Source organism: Amyelois transitella, chromosome 20, assembly GCF_032362555.1.
Source record: "Amyelois transitella isolate CPQ chromosome 20, ilAmyTran1.1, whole genome shotgun sequence".
Taxonomy (NCBI): domain Eukaryota; kingdom Metazoa; phylum Arthropoda; class Insecta; order Lepidoptera; family Pyralidae; genus Amyelois; species Amyelois transitella.
The window spans coordinates 4,518,187-4,536,436 of NC_083523.1; the positions used below are offsets into that span (position 1 = coordinate 4,518,187).

General features: G+C 35.2%; 1 protein-coding gene across 1 annotated transcript in view; it reads left to right on the forward strand.

The window, feature by feature from the left end:
- The window catches only part of LOC106131682 (uncharacterized), a 67,750-nt gene that overhangs the window by 47,075 nt on the left and 2,425 nt on the right, over positions 1 to 18,250 (forward strand). Inside the window, exons 4-6 of the mRNA XM_060949915.1 lie at positions 14,764 to 14,939; positions 15,781 to 15,887; positions 17,351 to 17,544. Of these exons, the coding sequence (XP_060805898.1) occupies positions 14,764 to 14,939; positions 15,781 to 15,887; positions 17,351 to 17,544 (477 nt within the window). The remainder of the gene's footprint in view (positions 1 to 14,763; positions 14,940 to 15,780; positions 15,888 to 17,350; positions 17,545 to 18,250) is intronic.

The following is an 18,250-nucleotide window of genomic DNA, read 5'->3' on the forward strand; positions in this document are numbered from 1 at the left end:
GACCACCCAAGTGCAAGTAAATGTGCAGGTTTCTTAACGAAGTTTTCCTCGCCACGGTTGTCAGTTACCATTTTACCATGGAAATCAAATTTCTTTTTACCTCAGAAACCAGTAAATGATATCGTTAAAGCCGCAGTGTTATTTGAAACTTTACCTCTCGCTTACGAATTGGACACCACTATAACATACGAACAGTATATAGCATATTATTGACGCAAAAGGAAAGTAACTCCGTTAGTTTGATGGCTCACCTATGGCCTGGATATTTTTTTCTATTTTGGTTAAAATTTTACCCATAGTTTGAATATCAATATAGATTTGCAGCCAAAAAACTATATTTTACTCTTTCATTGACCATTTATTTTACCTCCTTTATTAATTAAATTTTTCGCTACAGCTTAAAATCATACAGCAATTGTCTAATTTTGGTTTTAATATATGTATAAGTTTAGTTTAATTTTATAATAATAGATGGCGTTATCCCGTTTTGAAACGCGATATGGTTTTGTTTTGATACAAACATAAATAGTAAGGTGATATTTAAATAAATGTCTTCGTTCCGGGAGTCTGAGTTTCATTCAAGCTGCCTTGGCTCGATATACTCTTGTCTAAGGGTCCTAACGAGTCGGATACATTTTGAAGAATGTGAAGCATTTGGCAGTTTCCTAAGTATAGAGTGAAGCTAGTGGTGTGGAACCAATCCAAAGAAGATCAGGTGCATGAAGCGCCATCTGTCGGCTAGTACAGTGAAGTGCAGTAAGTGAGCAAGAAAAACTGTAAGTACTTTTAACTGTGTAAAGACTTAGAAAAATTTCAAGATAGAAGTAGTGGGACTTGTAAAATTTCATTGTGTAGATTCTGGGACTTAGAATAATTCGGTAAAAAGTGACGAGACGAGGAATCTATGCCCGATTTCATAGCGGTGACAAATAAGTCCAAACACTTAGAAAATTTTGATCGATAAAAAACAGAACATAGACAAATTTTGAAAAAATAATTGGTGACATTTATAATTACATCTGTCAATCATGGAGGGCTGTATAAGAGTAATGAAACAATTATTCAGTCAAATAGAAAAGGGAAGAAGTAATTTTAAAAAGTCTCCGAAAGAAAGAATTACTGAATCTTATGTTTTGACGCGATTAGAAAGTTTGGAAACAATTATAGATAAATTCTCTGACAAGCATGAATACATTATAGCTACATATGAAGATACTGAAGGTTATATAGAAAGTGACATATACAATATAGGCTATGAAATGTATTTAAGTTATAAAACCGAGTTGAAATCTGCACTGAAAGCCTTATCACCGAATGTGTCTACCGCGTCATCGAGTTTGAAAGAGAATTCAGACAAGAATAAAGAATCACTTGTAAGATTACCGAAGATTACTATACCAATTTTCAGTGGCAAGTATACCGAATGGTCGTCTTTCAAAGATTTGTTTACGTCACTCATCCATAACAACTCTGCACTCGACGACGTTCAGCGACTACATTATCTGAAGGCGCAAGTAAGAGGTGAAGCTGAACAGTTAATTAAACACATTCCAATTACGCATGATAACTACAAAAAGTGTTGGGATTTGTTACAAAGTAGATATGATAATAAGAGGTATTTATCTAATTGTATTCTAAAGCGTTTGTTTAACCAAAAGTCCATGAGTTGCGAGTCGGCTCAAGGGTTGAAAGATTTGTTAGATACAACTTCCGATTGTATTCATGAGCTGACTAACTTAGATATTAAAGTCGATACATGGGATGTAATTATAATTTATATTGTAAGTCAGAAATTGGACGCTGATACTAGAAAACAATGGGAAATTCATATTAATAATTGTAGTGTAGATTTGCCTTCCTATTGTTTATTCAAAGATTTCATAGAATCACGTTACCGCGCGTTAGAGTTTGTTGAGCCCACTAAAAGTAAGTCTAAGTCATGTCCTAATCATACACAACCTAATGTCTTGCACACTATTTCAATGTCTACCTGCCCTTATTGTAATGATAATCATAAGATTTATTCATGTAGTAAGTTTATTAACGAAGAAATCCCTAGCCGTCAGAATATTGTTAAAAATCTTCAACTTTGTTTCAATTGTCTCGGCAGTGGCCACTCAGCGAAAACCTGTCGTGGTTCTACGAGATGTCGGATCTGCAAGAGAAAGCACCACACACTTCTTCATGGAAACAACTCACCAACAGTAGCGGTAGCTACCGAGCAGGCAGAAACTGAACAAAGTCAACCGGAACCGTCTATTGACATGAACCAGACCACAAGCATTACAAGCCATTTTGTGACAGGAAAGGTTTCAAGCCAAACCTTATTAGCTACAGCCTTGGTAAAGGCTGAGTCAAGAAATGGTTCTCCTCTGATATTAAGAGCTCTGCTGGATCAAGGATCACAAGCATCTTTTATATCGGAAGCAGCCGTACAGTTATTACGGTTGAATAAAGTTGCTGAGAAAACTAGTATTTCAGGATTAGGTGGTGGTCAGAGTGGCTTAACCTCAAAATATGTGGTTAAGGTCAAGATTCAGTCACTCTGTGACCCTAACTTTAAGTTGCAAGTGAAGGCTCACGTCCTTCAAACGGTGACTACAGTGTTACCACAAAGGAAGTTCACTCCACCCAGATGGACTGAACTTGGCCGCATCAGTTTGGCTGATCCGCAGTATAATTCGCCTAATAGAATTGATGTTCTCTTAGGCTCCGAGGTGTATTGCGCTGTCCTGAAAAAGGGATTGATTAAAAGTCCTAATGATTTGATTATTGCACAGGATACTTACCTTGGATGGGTGTTGTCGGGTCAGGTTGACGGTTATGATAATGAAGAATCTACATGTCACAACATTATAATGAGCTTTCATATCCAGTTAGAAGAGAATGAACTAATCAAGAAATTTTGGGAAATCGAATCTGAACCTATTCCAAACAAAAAGATATTAACTCAAGAAGAACAGGATTGTGAAGATCACTTCAACGCCACAACTTGCAGAGATGAGACTGGTCGTTATGTGGTGGAGTTGCCGTTTCGTCCAAATGTTCGTCGAGACTACGGTGATACAAGGTCCGTCGCTGTGAAACGTTTGTTTGGTCTAGAAAAGAGATTGGATAAGAATAGCACATTAAAGAAGAATTATTCTGAGGTCATAGATGAATATTTGAAACTTGGTCATATGGAGATTGTTGATGATGAGTCATCAAATATGGAGGGTAAGGTATGGTTACCACATCATGCGGTTGTTCGTATGGATAGAACAACAACAAAAACCAGAGTGGTTTTTAATGCTGCTGATAGAAGCGCTAATGGATTATCCTTAAATGATACATTAATGGTTGGTCCAACCTTACAAATGGAATTACGCCACTTGATAATGCGTTGGCGTTCACACCCCATATGTCTCACTGCTGATATCATAAAAATGTATCGACAAGTGAACGTAGCTGCAAAACATACCGATTTTCAACGGATTGTATGGCGATCTGAAGAGGGTATTATTCGTGACTATCGTCTTCTGACTGTCACTTTCGGCACTTCATGCGCTCCTTATTTAGCTGTAAAAGCAATGCAACAAGTAGCTGTAGATGAAGGTCGTAATTTCCCGCACGCGGCAAGTAGAGTTCTATCAGATTTCTACATGGACGATCTTCTCACCGGCGCTGAAAATGAAGAAGAAGCGGTTAATATTTATAAAGAAATGAATGAATTGCTAAATAAAGGTGGATTTCAATTGCAGAAGTGGACATGTAATAAAATAGGAGTACTAGGTGGTACAGAAACAGATACAGAAAGAGAGTTTAAAGAGGATGATGTTACTAAAATTGTAGGTATTGCTTGGAATCGCCGCACAGATGAGTTTGGTTATAACATCAAGATTTCTTCTGATGCCCCTGCTCCTGAAACAAAACGCAAAGTGATTAGTGAAATCTGTCGACTATATGATCCACTCGGGTGGATAGCTCCGTGTGTTATTATAGCAAAGATCTTCATCCAGAAGCTATGGATTGCCGGACTGGACTGGGATGATAAATTGCCAGAGGAGCTGATACAAGAGTGGTCACAATATCGCAAGGAATTACCGAAGCTAGAATTATTTCATATTCCGAGATGGGTCCGCAAGAAGAAAAGTGATATCAAAGTGGAGTTACACGGGTTTAGAGACGCTTCTAATGCAGGCTATGCTGCTGTGGTTTATATTCGTTGCGTTACTATGGAAAATGAAGTTTATACTCACCTGGTAACCGCTAAGACGAAAGTAGCACCCATCAAGCAGATATCCATCCCGCGACTTGAGTTGTGCGCTGCTGTTCTAGTTACTAAACTACTTCTGGAAGTATCTGAAACACTGAACATCAATAAGTCAGATATACATGCTTGGACGGACTCTACGATCGTGTTAGCTTGGTTGTCCGACCATCCAAGTCGTTGGAAGACTTTTGTCGCCAACAGGACTTCAGAAATACTTACCTTAATTAATGCTACGCAGTGGTCGTATATTTCGACAAAGGAAAATCCTGCCGATTGTGCGTCACGTGGTATGTCACCGTCAGAGTTTCTAGAGAACTCGCTGTGGAAGAATGGTCCAAGCTGGTTACAAAATAGCGAAATTGATTATGTCAAACCACGTTCCATTTGCACCAAGACAGAGTTAGAGAAGCGTCAACTTAAAGTACATACTACTTGTGTCAAAAACTTTGAAGAAATAGAGGATATTTGTTCTAGATTTTCAAGCTTACGGAAACTAATAAGGGTAATAGCTTATTGCAGGAGATTTCTACATCTAAAAAAACCACTTCTGAAGAATCTAAACACTTACCTTATCTTACCGCCAAGGAGATCCAGGAATCACTTACCTGTTGCATACTTCAGCATCAACGTCGTTGGTTTGCCGATGAAATCAGCATGCTCCTGAAAAATAAAAATGTTAGTAAGAAAAGTAAATTGTCTACACTTAATCCGTATATAGATAAGAATGGATTATTGAGGGTTGGAGGAAGAATAGAAAAATCTAACTTACCTGATTGTAGCAATCACCCATTTATAGTGTCAGGCGAATCACATTTGGCTAAACTCTTAATAGCCGATGCCCATCATAAACCATTTCACGAAGGACAAAAGTTAACCTGTAACTATATTCGTACTAAGAATTGTGCTAAAGAGTATATGTGATTTCTACAAATATATAAATGGAAAACTAGATCTCTACAACTGAGGTCAGGTGACATAGTATTAGTGTGTGAAGATAATTTGCCACCTACCAAATGGTTATACGGCAAGATCGAAGATGTGCATTCTGGTAAAGATAATTTAACAAGAGTAGTTACATTACGTTATAAAAATTCTCTTATTCAACGTCCAATTTCAAAACTTTGCCCTTTACCAGTTAATGATGAACATGATTTGTAAATCTAGTTTTTAGAAATTTGTATTTTTACATTTTATGAAGTATATTGTTTTGTTTCCTTTCTCAAGTACGTTAACATGATTATTACTTTTTTGCCAAGTGCTACATACATAGTGTTTACAGTCCACTACTTAATTTAAATGTTACTTGATTGAAGAAGATAGTTAATTTTGATTTGTAAATGATTTGGACAAATATTTACTTTTTTGATAGATTTTTGTTTGCTATTGACATGCTTTGTATTAGCCGATGATAGATGCACATACATACATTTAGGATGTTAAAGTAAACACGTGTTGTGCAAGTTAAGTTTGCTTTATGTTTTTCAGTTTGTGAAGGACTAAAGGTCCTTGGTGGGCGATATGTCTAATTTTGGTTTTAATATATGTATAAGTTTAGTTTAATTTTATAATAATAGATGGCGTTATCCCGTTTTGAAACGCGATATGGTTTTGTTTTGATACAAACATAAATAGTAAGGTGATATTTAAATAAATGTCTTCGTTCCGGGAGTCTGAGTTTCATTCAAGCTGCCTTGGCTCGATATACTCTTGTTATTTTACTCTTTCATTGACCATTTATATTACCTCCTTTATTAATTAAATTTTTCGCTACAGCTTAAAATCATACAGCAATTGAACCAACGTCAGCTGCAGCACATACCTTACCGCGTCCTGGTTATATCCGTTGTAAGCGAAAGGCCAGGTAATACATTAATTTAAGCTGCTTCGAGTGTAAAAGATGCCAAACTTTCGTCTTTGCACCTTTGCAGGGGAACTTAACCCATACTGGATCACGGTTATATATCCAGTTGCCCGAATATGCAGATCTCTCGATGTTTTCCCTCACCTTCGAGCGCAAATATATATTTCTAGCTTTTTTTACGGATTTGCTCACATACATAGTTTTCACCAAGATTTTTGTAAAATTCTATGAAATTTAATTTAATTTTCTATGAGATTTATCAAATTGTTGTGCAACAAAATAATTAATAACGTAGCTATTTTGTTAGATTATACCATATCATTATCACAACCGCCAGAATTAAACATAAAATAAGAATACATACATAAAATCACGCCTCTTTCCCGGAGGGGTAGGCAGAGACTACCTCTTTCCACTTGCCACGATCTCTGCATACTTCTTTCGCTTCGTCCACATTCATAACTCTCTTCATACAAGCTCGGCGGTTTCGGGTACTTTTGACCTGACCCTTTACCAGGACGTCCTTAATTTGATCAAGATACGAATAAAATAAGAATGTAAACTAAAAACTTAGTCGCGTGAACAACAAAGATAGGTGGTATCAAGAAACGTTTATAAAATGATAATATTGTAAATAATTATAACTCCATATAAAATTTACATATTTAATAAAACTGAAAAGTTAAGTAATAAAAAATATTAGTTTTTTTTCTTTATTATACTTTTATTTTACCAGCCTTTCCCCTTTTTCATATATTTTTAATTCAACACAATTTGGCACTCGACCTAGGGAGACCTATCACGGCTTCCACCACAGAATGACATATTTTGAAAGGGTGCCAATCTGGTACATTTTAATTGCTATAATACTCGTGCCTGCGATTTCAGAAGATGCGTTGTTACTCATTCCCATGGGAATTTCTGGAAATTGTTTTGGCACCAATATTTTCCCCACTTGATAGTTTGTAATAAGCAAATTTAAAAAACGACGATATGATACCATTAAGTAAAATCATGAAAACCCTGAAAAAGGAGAGCTAAAGGGAACCCATATAAAGCATAAAATATGACAAAATCCGACAAAAGTCTCCCAGAGGACGTTTTCAACGCTATGTTTTATTCTTTTTATCCCATTCGGAGCTATCTGGGTAGAAGCACTTGATTTCTGTATTTCCCATCCATGAAATATTAACTCGAATGTGTGCTTCACAATCATTTCGAAACCATGACAGTTAATATTACAAAACTATTATTCGAGACAGCCGACGGAAAAATATGGTTAGATAGATAGATAATAGATAGATAGAAATGGTTAATGTATATATATACATATATATAATTATCTCAAATAACTATACAACATCAACATCTTAGGTTATGCGCAAAAGGCACAGTTATCATAATATGCTATCATTTTCAAGCAACCTTACGAATACAAAAAAGTTTATTAAGATTTACATTTAAAATTAATTACCTAAAGAAAAATCCTTAAATTCTAAATGAGTCGTTACGTTTACGTACGTTTCGACATACGAGTAAACAAATCTAAATAAAAGCTGAGAGCCGAGAAATGCACGACGAATATCTTTTTTGTGCCAGTCTTGGCAGTGACTGTTGCTTTAGTATGCAGCACGATATCCACTGGCATATATCAGGGAGTCACACCTGTACTAAGAACCTTACTACACGGAGCGTTATTAAATGTGGCCTTTGAGATTTGCGCTTTTCTAACCCGTAAGTGATAACAAAATATTGTATAACAGATTATTGTTGTTTAACAGAGTATCCTACGTTTTAATAACACATCATAAACTTATTTCTAAACGATATAATTAAGAAAATACATCATACATACATATAACCTTTTCCGGAGGAAGAAATTTCTTTCACTTCATCCACATTTATTAATCTATTCAAACAAACTCGACGGTTTAGGGTACCTAAGCTTGATCTTGTATATCATCAGACTTCAAATTATGTCATTAAAACTTCTTATTGGACTTATAGGACAAAATTTTAAGGGAATTAGATAGTATGATTAGATACAAAATTACTATGAGCTGCCTAAAGACCATTGTTATAATATTTAGGCAGCTCATAGTAATTTTGTAATGACGTATACAATTTTGATCATGTATTGTACACCTTATCTCTACTGATGGTGATTACTAAAATATTTTTCATACATAGGTATAGTTTTTATGTACTAATGTATAGGTTAGGTGCCTTGATTTTTGTAGTTATAACAAATGCTGCCTAGAATAATAATTTCGTTTCTTTTTTTTATTATTATTGTACAATAAACATAAATAAAAATTACCAACGCTGCCAAACACTATTTAATTCTTTATTTATGTTCATAATACTATTATTAGCTTTTGATCGCGGCTTCGCAGGCGTTAATTGTAAGTTTTCGTAAATCTCACGAGGATAAAACTTTTCCAGGTAAGAAAGAAAGATTTTAAGTACAAAATGGCTTTGCGAAATCATCTATTATTAGTATAAGATAGATTTAGTTCACAAATTCAATTTCCAGTTACTGGCGAACCATCCTCGTGTAAATCGGCTCTAGGGCTGAACTTTATTGAAAACCCCTGTCCGGCCGCCAAAATTTACGAGTACACCAATTTTACGGCTTCAAATAATACCTACCCACGGAACAACGCCCAAACTAAATCGCCTCCACACTTAACCAGCTTAACCGTTTCATGACATAGGTACGTATGAATATGACGGACGGTTAATTTGGCACGCTTGAAAATTTTCGCCATAGTTAAAATTAAACAAATGTAAAACTGACGAAACCCATATTAACGTTTTAATCTCGGCCATAAAGTATCTTTCCCGAAGGAACAGGCAGAAACTATTTTTTCCCTCACAACCACATTCATCATTCTTTTTATGCAAACGTCAAAGTAGGAAGTTGAAAATATCTTTTTATATCTACGAATCCGTCTCATCAACACAAAGAATGGATTTTGATACAGTTTTTAAATCAACTGAAAACCTTAATTGAAATTCGTTTGTGGAATCTTGACTTATAGTTTGAATACTGTTTATAAATTATCGTAAACGTGTTTAAACGTATAAAACGGTTACTATGAAAATTATCAACATTTACTGAATTTCTCAGTACTTAATCATATTTATCTTCCTAATTACTTTGTTATCTACACAGGTCAATTACCAAGATAATGATTTCGTAACAATTATAGCTGCCACTATCACTACCTATGTAAAAACATTGATAGCAACGAATAACATAACTCAAAATACTTTTATTTTTTTACCTAAAATTAGCGTTTATGTATGTATAGTTCCATTTTTATGGCAGCTAATGTTCCCACTTACGTTATCCACGGACATGCGTACAATATTTACAAAATTGAATCTATACACATCTATATACTACACATCATCAAATCTGTATTAAACGATTATCATTGCTGGTAAAGCGATGGTCCGGCCAATTACATTCAGGTAAATATGGCCTTCGGCCTTCGAGTCTTGTGATTGTGGGCTCTGTCTATCCCGCAAGTTTTTTTATAATTTCTAATTCTACCGGTTTGAAAATAGTTTACCACTTTAAAGACTTTTGTCCACTGCAGGACATAAGCCCCCTAGGTATTCAAATCTTTTGATGCTACTAAAAAAATATCCCATAATGTTGGAAGACAACTCAAATGAAATTTATTTTCAATTGGCTCTTTCTCAAGGCGACACTCATTTTTTTTTTTACGACCCCCCTGGTCTTCACCCGGGAGAGTGTGGGACTCCTGGCACCGAGTGTGCCAGACTACCGCACTAAAACCCCTCCGGCGCTGCCTTCCTGCCATTTCGAAGGCATCATGGGATCGACTATGCACTCTACCATGATGCCTTCTGGCTCCCCGGTGCGGCTTTACCGAGGATCTTGCTTTCTTGGACGACTAGTAAGTTGCTAGTCGTCCATTCTTCCCAGGACTAGGCGTCCTACTGGGGGAGTAGGTGAGCGCGGTAACGCGCTCGCCTTCTACCACCCCGTCCACGTCTATGTGAGGGCGCGTTTGGGTCTTCCTCCCGCGCCCTCTCAGCAGCCTCCTTCTGCGAGATGACGGTCTCACAGAAGGAAGCAACCGCCGCCCAGTTCCTCTCGCTGTATAACATCCGAAGGCGACTCTTACTTGGCATATTCTTAAAAACGTGTTATTTACCTACACTGTGACGACAACAGATTGTATTTTATCAGTATTTAAATATATTTTATTATAACCATGAGCTCATACATCAGCTCACGTATACTAATCAGTGTCGTCGTGATAAATACTGCCTAGTTGTTGCCGGCGACTTCTTATAGAAAATGCGAAACCGTTGGCGGACAAGACTACCTCTTATTGCCCAATATCTTATTACTAAAAATTATAAAAAATAAGTTATTTAAATTTGTAAAAATCAATAAAGGGAAGTCTCTGAATCTCAGTTCCTTCATTAAAAGCGTGATATGAGTTATGTGTATGTAAACTAAAACATCATAATATGAAGTCATGTATCAAAAATCTGTATCCTTGAGTAAAATATAAAACTCGGCTTTTTAATCTTTACGTACATTTTACAAAAGTACTTGAAATTCAGATGATGGTAAAAAATATATATTACTAATAGGGTAACTAACATTTATGAATTCACCTACTTCACGTCTTTATTCCTTAAGGGAAGAGAAGACAGATGGCTCAAAAAGACTCAAAGCTTCTGCTTCATATAAACTTACAGAAGATAATATTGTGCAGTACACGTAAAAACCCCAACACCTTCGAAAGCAAACAATCAGAGATAACAACGTATCGTAATGTCACGATGTAGGTGTGTCTGTATTTTTGAACGTGCACAACAAAACGTCATCTGTTTTGAACACGATAAAGAATAAAATTAGTGTGTCTTGTCGTCAAATATATTTAGCGTGTGGACACACCGCTCGTATATATAGCGTGGGAAAACATATCGTGCCAGTGCGAACTGAAATATTTGGTGCAAAATGTGCGAGATCGCTGTCTTATCAAACTATCCTTTTTGTAAGTACATTTTTTTTTTTTAATAAATTCATTTGGTTCAACTCATCAATTCGCTGAATATGTAAAATATTAGCTTAAAAATAGATACTTTGTTTGACGATGTCAGTCAATTTCAATGAACTTCGAAATTTTCCGTATAACTGAAAAGGTCAACTAAAATACTGTTTGTCAATCACAATACAACGTCAAACTCACGGTCCGGTTCCGGTTGCCGGTATGAGGGTCGAACATAAATCAATCATAATCCTGAGGTTGACGGTAGACTCGTAAAAGAAAAGTAACGACATATTTGCGCGGGAAAGGGAAATTAAATTTTTGAGAGGGCTTTGATATTCTTCTTTTACTTATTTATTGTTACAAATACAATTTGTAAAGTACAATAAGCGGACTTAATGGTAATAGCATTATCTAACAGTTTACCATTGGGTTATATTCTACACGCATTAATATGCATAAATACAAATACAAACTTCTGAATAAGTTATTTAAACAAAAACATTGGATTTTATGAATACCGATACGTACTTCATTTTAAACCGTATTTGCTTAAAATAGTAATAAGCTGGCGAAGGGTACCTAACTTGATTTCGAAAAAATAAGTTTCATTAATTTTAATACGAGTATGAACCCTTAGATGATAAAAATATACCTATTGAAATTCCAAATCATAAAAAAATCTGAAGAATCTTTAAAACACATTCTTGCAAGAAATTCCGTTTCCAAGAACTTTTAAAATGAAAAAGTGAGGTTTACGAGAAGCAAATTAATATTGGGATTTCTTCAGTCAAGTGGAATATTATTCTCGGTAAACAAAATTAACTCTCGCTTGCTTTTCCCAAATCAAAGAATTCCATTCGCTTTTACAGCTCGTTTAACTGAGTTAAATAAGCAACACGTAATGAACTTCACAAAATTTTATTTTACTGAGTTGAGAACAGGTAACAGATAATTTGACTTCCTGTAAACTATTGGCATGAAAAAATGTTATCGTAAAAAAGGTTAGTCCATTTAGTCAAAGTGGAGAGGATAAAGTAAAGCACCTACTGTCTCTACTTGTTACTACAAAATTATTTGTAACTTATAGGAAATATCAATGAGTATCGCTGTTACTCTGGCAGTCAATCTAAAAAAAAGCAATATATGATTTCATAATTAACCCCGACGCCTGCAAAATACTCGTAACATTAAACCATTAGTAAGCTTATAATAAGAGACTTTATCTGCACGCACCCGACAATTTTTATACACATATATGTTCCATACCAGGAATTTTCAGCTTCGCAATCGTAAACAGGATTTGCAGATTACCTTAACATCGTCCATTACAGTTTTTACTCTTTCAAACCTTGTTTCGAAAAGCAAAAAATAACATATATGTATTTGGCATCATTTCGATGAGTCTAAATCCACAACCTTGTAAGCGCTTACCTTCACTCGAAACACAATGGTTTCCGCAGTGCGTCGCCGTAATTCGGTCACCGTGGGGTTGATCTGCTTGTTTAATAAGTAATTTCCACGCCCTTTCCGCGTAGGTCTTTGCCGCAATTTATCGTTGTGAAAGCAGCGGAATTTAAATGTAAGGTTTCTCTTGATGAGGACCGAGGATCTCTGGTGCCTGTTATTTATTTCCGGCCGGAATCGTCCATCAAGCTTGAAACTGCTTTTAATTTGCCAGCAAGGAAGACAAATTGCCGGACAAATTTAGAGCTGAGCTGCCAGGTGTAGATTTTAATTTGACCTTTGCTTGTTATTAAATTCTGAAACAATATAGGTAATCTTTTGACTCACTATACATTACTGTGACTCATCATAATAATAAAGAATAAAACTCTCCTATTTTTCTCTCCTTAACTACAGTCCGTGTGAAATTTAAATCGGTTCAGTAGTTTCAATGCTTATCAATGGTATACAAGAAATGTCGATAAGTAACCAAGCGGGTGAGTAATAATAAAAAAAATGCAATATATTTTTACCGCTGTCTCACAAAGAAAGTCCTACGTATCTTGTTCCCCAATGTAGGGCGGATGCGAACTCGTGACATTTCAATAAGACGTGCAGTCACCACCCGCAAATATTCACTACTCTCACCGCATGCTAATATACCTCTACCCATATCTTCCGGGGCTTGGTTACATGTGGCCGGATTGTTTTCTCTGTTTGAGTATTTCCTTATGAAATCGCATATTTATGCAACTCAAGATCTAATTCAATGAGAGAAAGTGTATTTCTAGCGCGCTTATAAAATTTGCCACAGATGATTAAATTATACTTTTTCTATATGGAAAAATTCAAAGCGTCAGCAAATCATCCGTACTAAGTTTCCATGAAAATCAGCGCATTGTGTAACCTCATAATACACATGCTTATGCTGAGTGGAAACCCTTTTGGTCGCATCATGTATTTTTTTATTTCTATTGTAATGTTACGTTTTACGCCAAATAAAGATTTTTCTTTCTTTTCTTCTTTTTTTCTTTCAAATAAACAAAAAGAAAAAAACCTAGACAACCATACATCGACGAGCATAAAAAGAGTTATCAATTTCGATGTGGCAAAATAAATACTTATTTAGGCATAGTAACAAACTGAAAGAGTCTCTCCCTAACTAATATCTGTAGATACTTCCCAAAATATTTCCAGATTTTCAGAACCCTTTTCAATTACAATATCAGCAAATATGTATTTGTGAACTATTGACATAAAATTGCAAACGTACATTAGGGGACGCCGCTATATGTTTTTATGCAAATATTTACAAAAGGTAGGTTGTCAGAAATATCAAAAAGGTAGAAATGTTTGCACATTATAATAGTGGTTTCCGCGAATGCTCCTGCCTTTTACATATTTTTGCGAATCAGAAGTAGGTAGGAGATTTACCAAACAATATAATATCTTAATACGTATTTTTTAAGTCTTTAATGACGATGAGTTATGAAATTAAGTGACGTAAACAATTCTTACGATAAAGTATCACCTACATGCTATCTTTAGCGAGCAAACTGAGTAAACACGCTGGAATGAGAAAAAAATAGCAGATATGTCGCCAACATTTCCTCAATATACAGAGAACAGCACATCAACATACCCAAATCTACTGCAAATTCGCCACTTTACCACATCACATTGTTCTTTTACCTTTCGCATAAACTTAAATATACAATTAATTTTACCCTCAAGGGTGTGAATTATATAATTATTTCCATTATTGTGTATTAAATAATCAACTTCCCATAACGAACCTCGGTAATCTTCACAGCAGGAGCTCAGCCCTTCGCTTCGCTTAACCTAAAATCAGCATAATTTATCACCCAAATATAATATTGATATTTAATTTCCGAACTCTATTTCTCTTTTGTATATTCTTCGAAAATTCTGTATCGCATCATGATTTAGCATAGTTGCTTGAATGTGCTGACAAAAAACAAACAATCAAGTCATTAAGTTTAAAGAAATAAAAGTATAGTCTCTTCCAATTTTACCGAAGAGAGGCGGTTGCACCCTCCGCTGCTTCGGGGCTCGGTGTTAGCCCGTCCGATCTTTCACTCTCTACTTTGTCCGGTTTTCGGATTCCTGAGACCCTATAATCATAATTTGATACATTGCAGCCACCTGGGTGAACCGGTGCAGCGAAGACCTGGAATGCCTGGATCTAGAAGACGAGCAGCCCCTGGCTCAGCTGAGCTCCGTACAGACAGACAAGCTCACGTTGTTCTTCACAGAGCTGCTGGACCATGATCGAGATGACGTCATCGGAGACCAAGACTTCGACAGTTTCTTCGAGGTAGGAAGGTATCAAGGATTATTCGCTTTTTTAAATTGTTCATTTCTACATTTAACATACAAATGATCTAAAATGCTTATAAATAAGTTTAACTGTTGTAAGGAACTAGCAACCAGTCTTCTCGAGACTGTTGACTCTGTACACCTCGTAAGAAAGAAAGATGTGATGTTACTGTTGTTCAATTGATATAGGTCTCAGATGCTAGCCTTCTGCAAATAGGTTTAATATTTACACGACGCAAGTAAAGCAAATAAATCACCAATGAGCATAAAATGGTCAAGTAAATGAATTTACCTACTATAATCCACCACTATACAAAAAACCTGTGTAAGCCAAAATAAACAATACATGAAATAAAAAATACGGAACTGAATTTAAAAGTGTGCGAGTTTACACGGAGCAGACATCCATTTAAAAACAAATGACGCGGGTGAAAAATGTTCGCTTGACTTCAAATATAGGTACCATTACGAATTACAGGTATAACCTACTGAAATATTTTAATATATTGGCTCTGGTTCGGGTTTTTACATTCTGCGTAGGCAGTAGTAGAAGTAGAAGTACTTTCTCGAATCGTACGATATTAGGGCTTTTACTGTCAATAACTTAACTAAAAGACAATATCTAAATATAATAGTGTTATCTGCATTCGATAGAGTCAAGTCTGAACCAAACGAAAGAACGTGTGACAAGACAAATTACCGATTAAAAATAATCATGATAACTTTTGAGTTGAGAACTTACATTACAGATCTACCATTTAACCTTAGATTAAGTTAACAATGGAAACACCATCCAATGAAAGAGAATAATTAAATTCATTTCACATCGTCGTTCGCAGAAACTGGCACACTTTGCAGACTGGTCGGCCAACTCGTCTGAATACCACATATTACTTGAAGTGAAACAAGAATTCATAGAGTATTTCATCAACCCATTGCCCGCCAAGTAAGTGAACTAGTCGTGTGATAAATCTTGTAGATTATTTAAGAGAAGAAAATAATTAATAATCATTATTCATCAAGGTTTTAGGTTCATTTTATGGAAGTAAGAGATACAAAATAATGAGACTATTAGCGACGACTCTGTATAATGGGTACGCTTTATACAAAAGAAACAATTTTTTATAACGAATTTGTTTTTTGAGTGTAGTTAAAGCCTGAAGTTTAATTCAAACCCATGTAATTTACATTGGAAAAAGTTTCATCGGACATCGTTTATTTAAAATATCAGAAAAATATTTTTACAATGTATTTCAAACAAGAACTTTTTCGATCGTGTAAAAATCGGGTTCTTGATGAATTTCTTGGGGTTTTATTCAAATATTTCTTAAAGTTTCATTCACAAAACTAAAATGTTGATGTTGATTTAAACAACCAATGAAGCTTTTGAATATTGTTACATATTTACCCAAACCTTTAGATTTTACTGAAATTAAATGAACCTTTAATAAATGAAAGCAGTGTAGGGGTCGTTAGTTCAGATAAACGACACAAAGTATGATTTATTAACTCTTATCTGTGGTCAAAGACTTGGTTAAATAAATGACGTCAAAAATATGTATATCTAACCGTGAGTGATGGTCATTAATTCTGATAAAATTTAGATAGTGTCAAAGTGACACTACTTGAATTTATGCATTGTTTTTATCAATTTCATCAAGATTAAACATTAAAACATGATATTAGCGTGTGTACGTGTGTAAAGTAAATCCAGATTACATCAACATTATTTATTACTATTACTTCAAAAAATATAGGTAGGTATAAAACGGGCTTCTTCTATTAAAAGTATCATAAATTCAGCTTTTGCTTTTCAAGAAACTTATGAGTGGACTGTCTTAGTAACCTGAAAATGCACTTATAAGTTCTTAAACGGGAATCGTCTCACTTTACACAACTAGATATAGAAAAAGTTTAAATGCAAAATCCATTCTTGAAACTTTACCATCCATATTCTTTTACGTTTCAATAAAAAGGTTAAATTTTACATTCATTCTTAAAAATATCTAAATATCGTATTATAAAACTTTTTATTCTTCTTATTCGTTCGCACGTACGAACATTCTCTTCGGTGGAGACTGATCCTTACATACTTCGTTCTTTTGCTTCATCTACATTCATTACGCCGTTCTCGCAAGGTCTATGGTTAAGGGTTCTCTTGACCTGATCTTTTGCCTAAACGTGATCAATTTGATCAAGATCAAGTTTATAAATGCAAAAGTTAGTTTTCTTTTTGACAGCTAAATCACAGAACCGATTTTGACCATTGGTGCAAGCATTGTTTAATGGAAAAGGATCTAGTCCTTAATGGTAATCTAAAGAAGGATCTAGCCCTGCGGGAATTGCTCTAGAATTTAAGGCGGAGCTGTGAGGGAAACCAGCTTCTCAACAAATAATTGTGTCCCCCAGATGGGGCGAGCTCCCGTACTACAAGCGAGTCTGTGGCGATGAAGCCAGCGGCATCAACATGCCTGGCAGAACAACCTTGGAAGGCTGGCTGGCGCGGTGGGCTCTCCACCTCAGTGAAATGAAGAGGTTCTCAGATCTACCGCTTTATTTGCAGTACCTGTGCAAGATCCTGTTCCACGTTGTCGATAGAGCAGGTAATTGTTTTGTAATTTTTTTCTCATATTTCTGTACATAAAAAGACTGCTAAAAAATATCCAATGTAAGTTCCAAATATAAAGTAAAAATGTAGGTACATATTATTATTTTTATTTTAAATTTATACTTGAGGACTACTATTTATAGTGAAAACTCAGTTCATACTCGTAAGTATGTACTTAAAATCTTTAACATTAAAACAAAATAAAAAAGCTGGTGCTTTTTTATTCTGTATTAATTTAGGAGTGCGGTTGATCACCAGATCAACCGCCCTCCTACTCCAACCAAGCCTTAAGAATAAACCTGATTGTACATCAAAATACTTTATATTCAAGTGTCAGTACTCGATTACAATGAAGCCATTTAAAAGGCTCCAACACAGAATTTAAATTTACTCCCAAAACCTCTGGTTTAGGATATTTATTATTCTGATATCACAAAGAATATCAAACGCAAAAATAAATCATGTCACGTTTTGTAATAACACGGAGCGTGTGCCATTTACTGAATAAAAATAAGCGATTGTACGAAACATCCGTTAGTCAAAATTGATGTAATAAATACTACGTGTACGAGTAATAAAGCAGAAATAAGGTATGGGACTTGCATGGGGTATATTAATTAGACCAAAGAAAGGCATATAAAACAATGTATACAAAGATCAAAGTCAAAGGTACAAATACGGCAACTTATTTTAGGGCATAA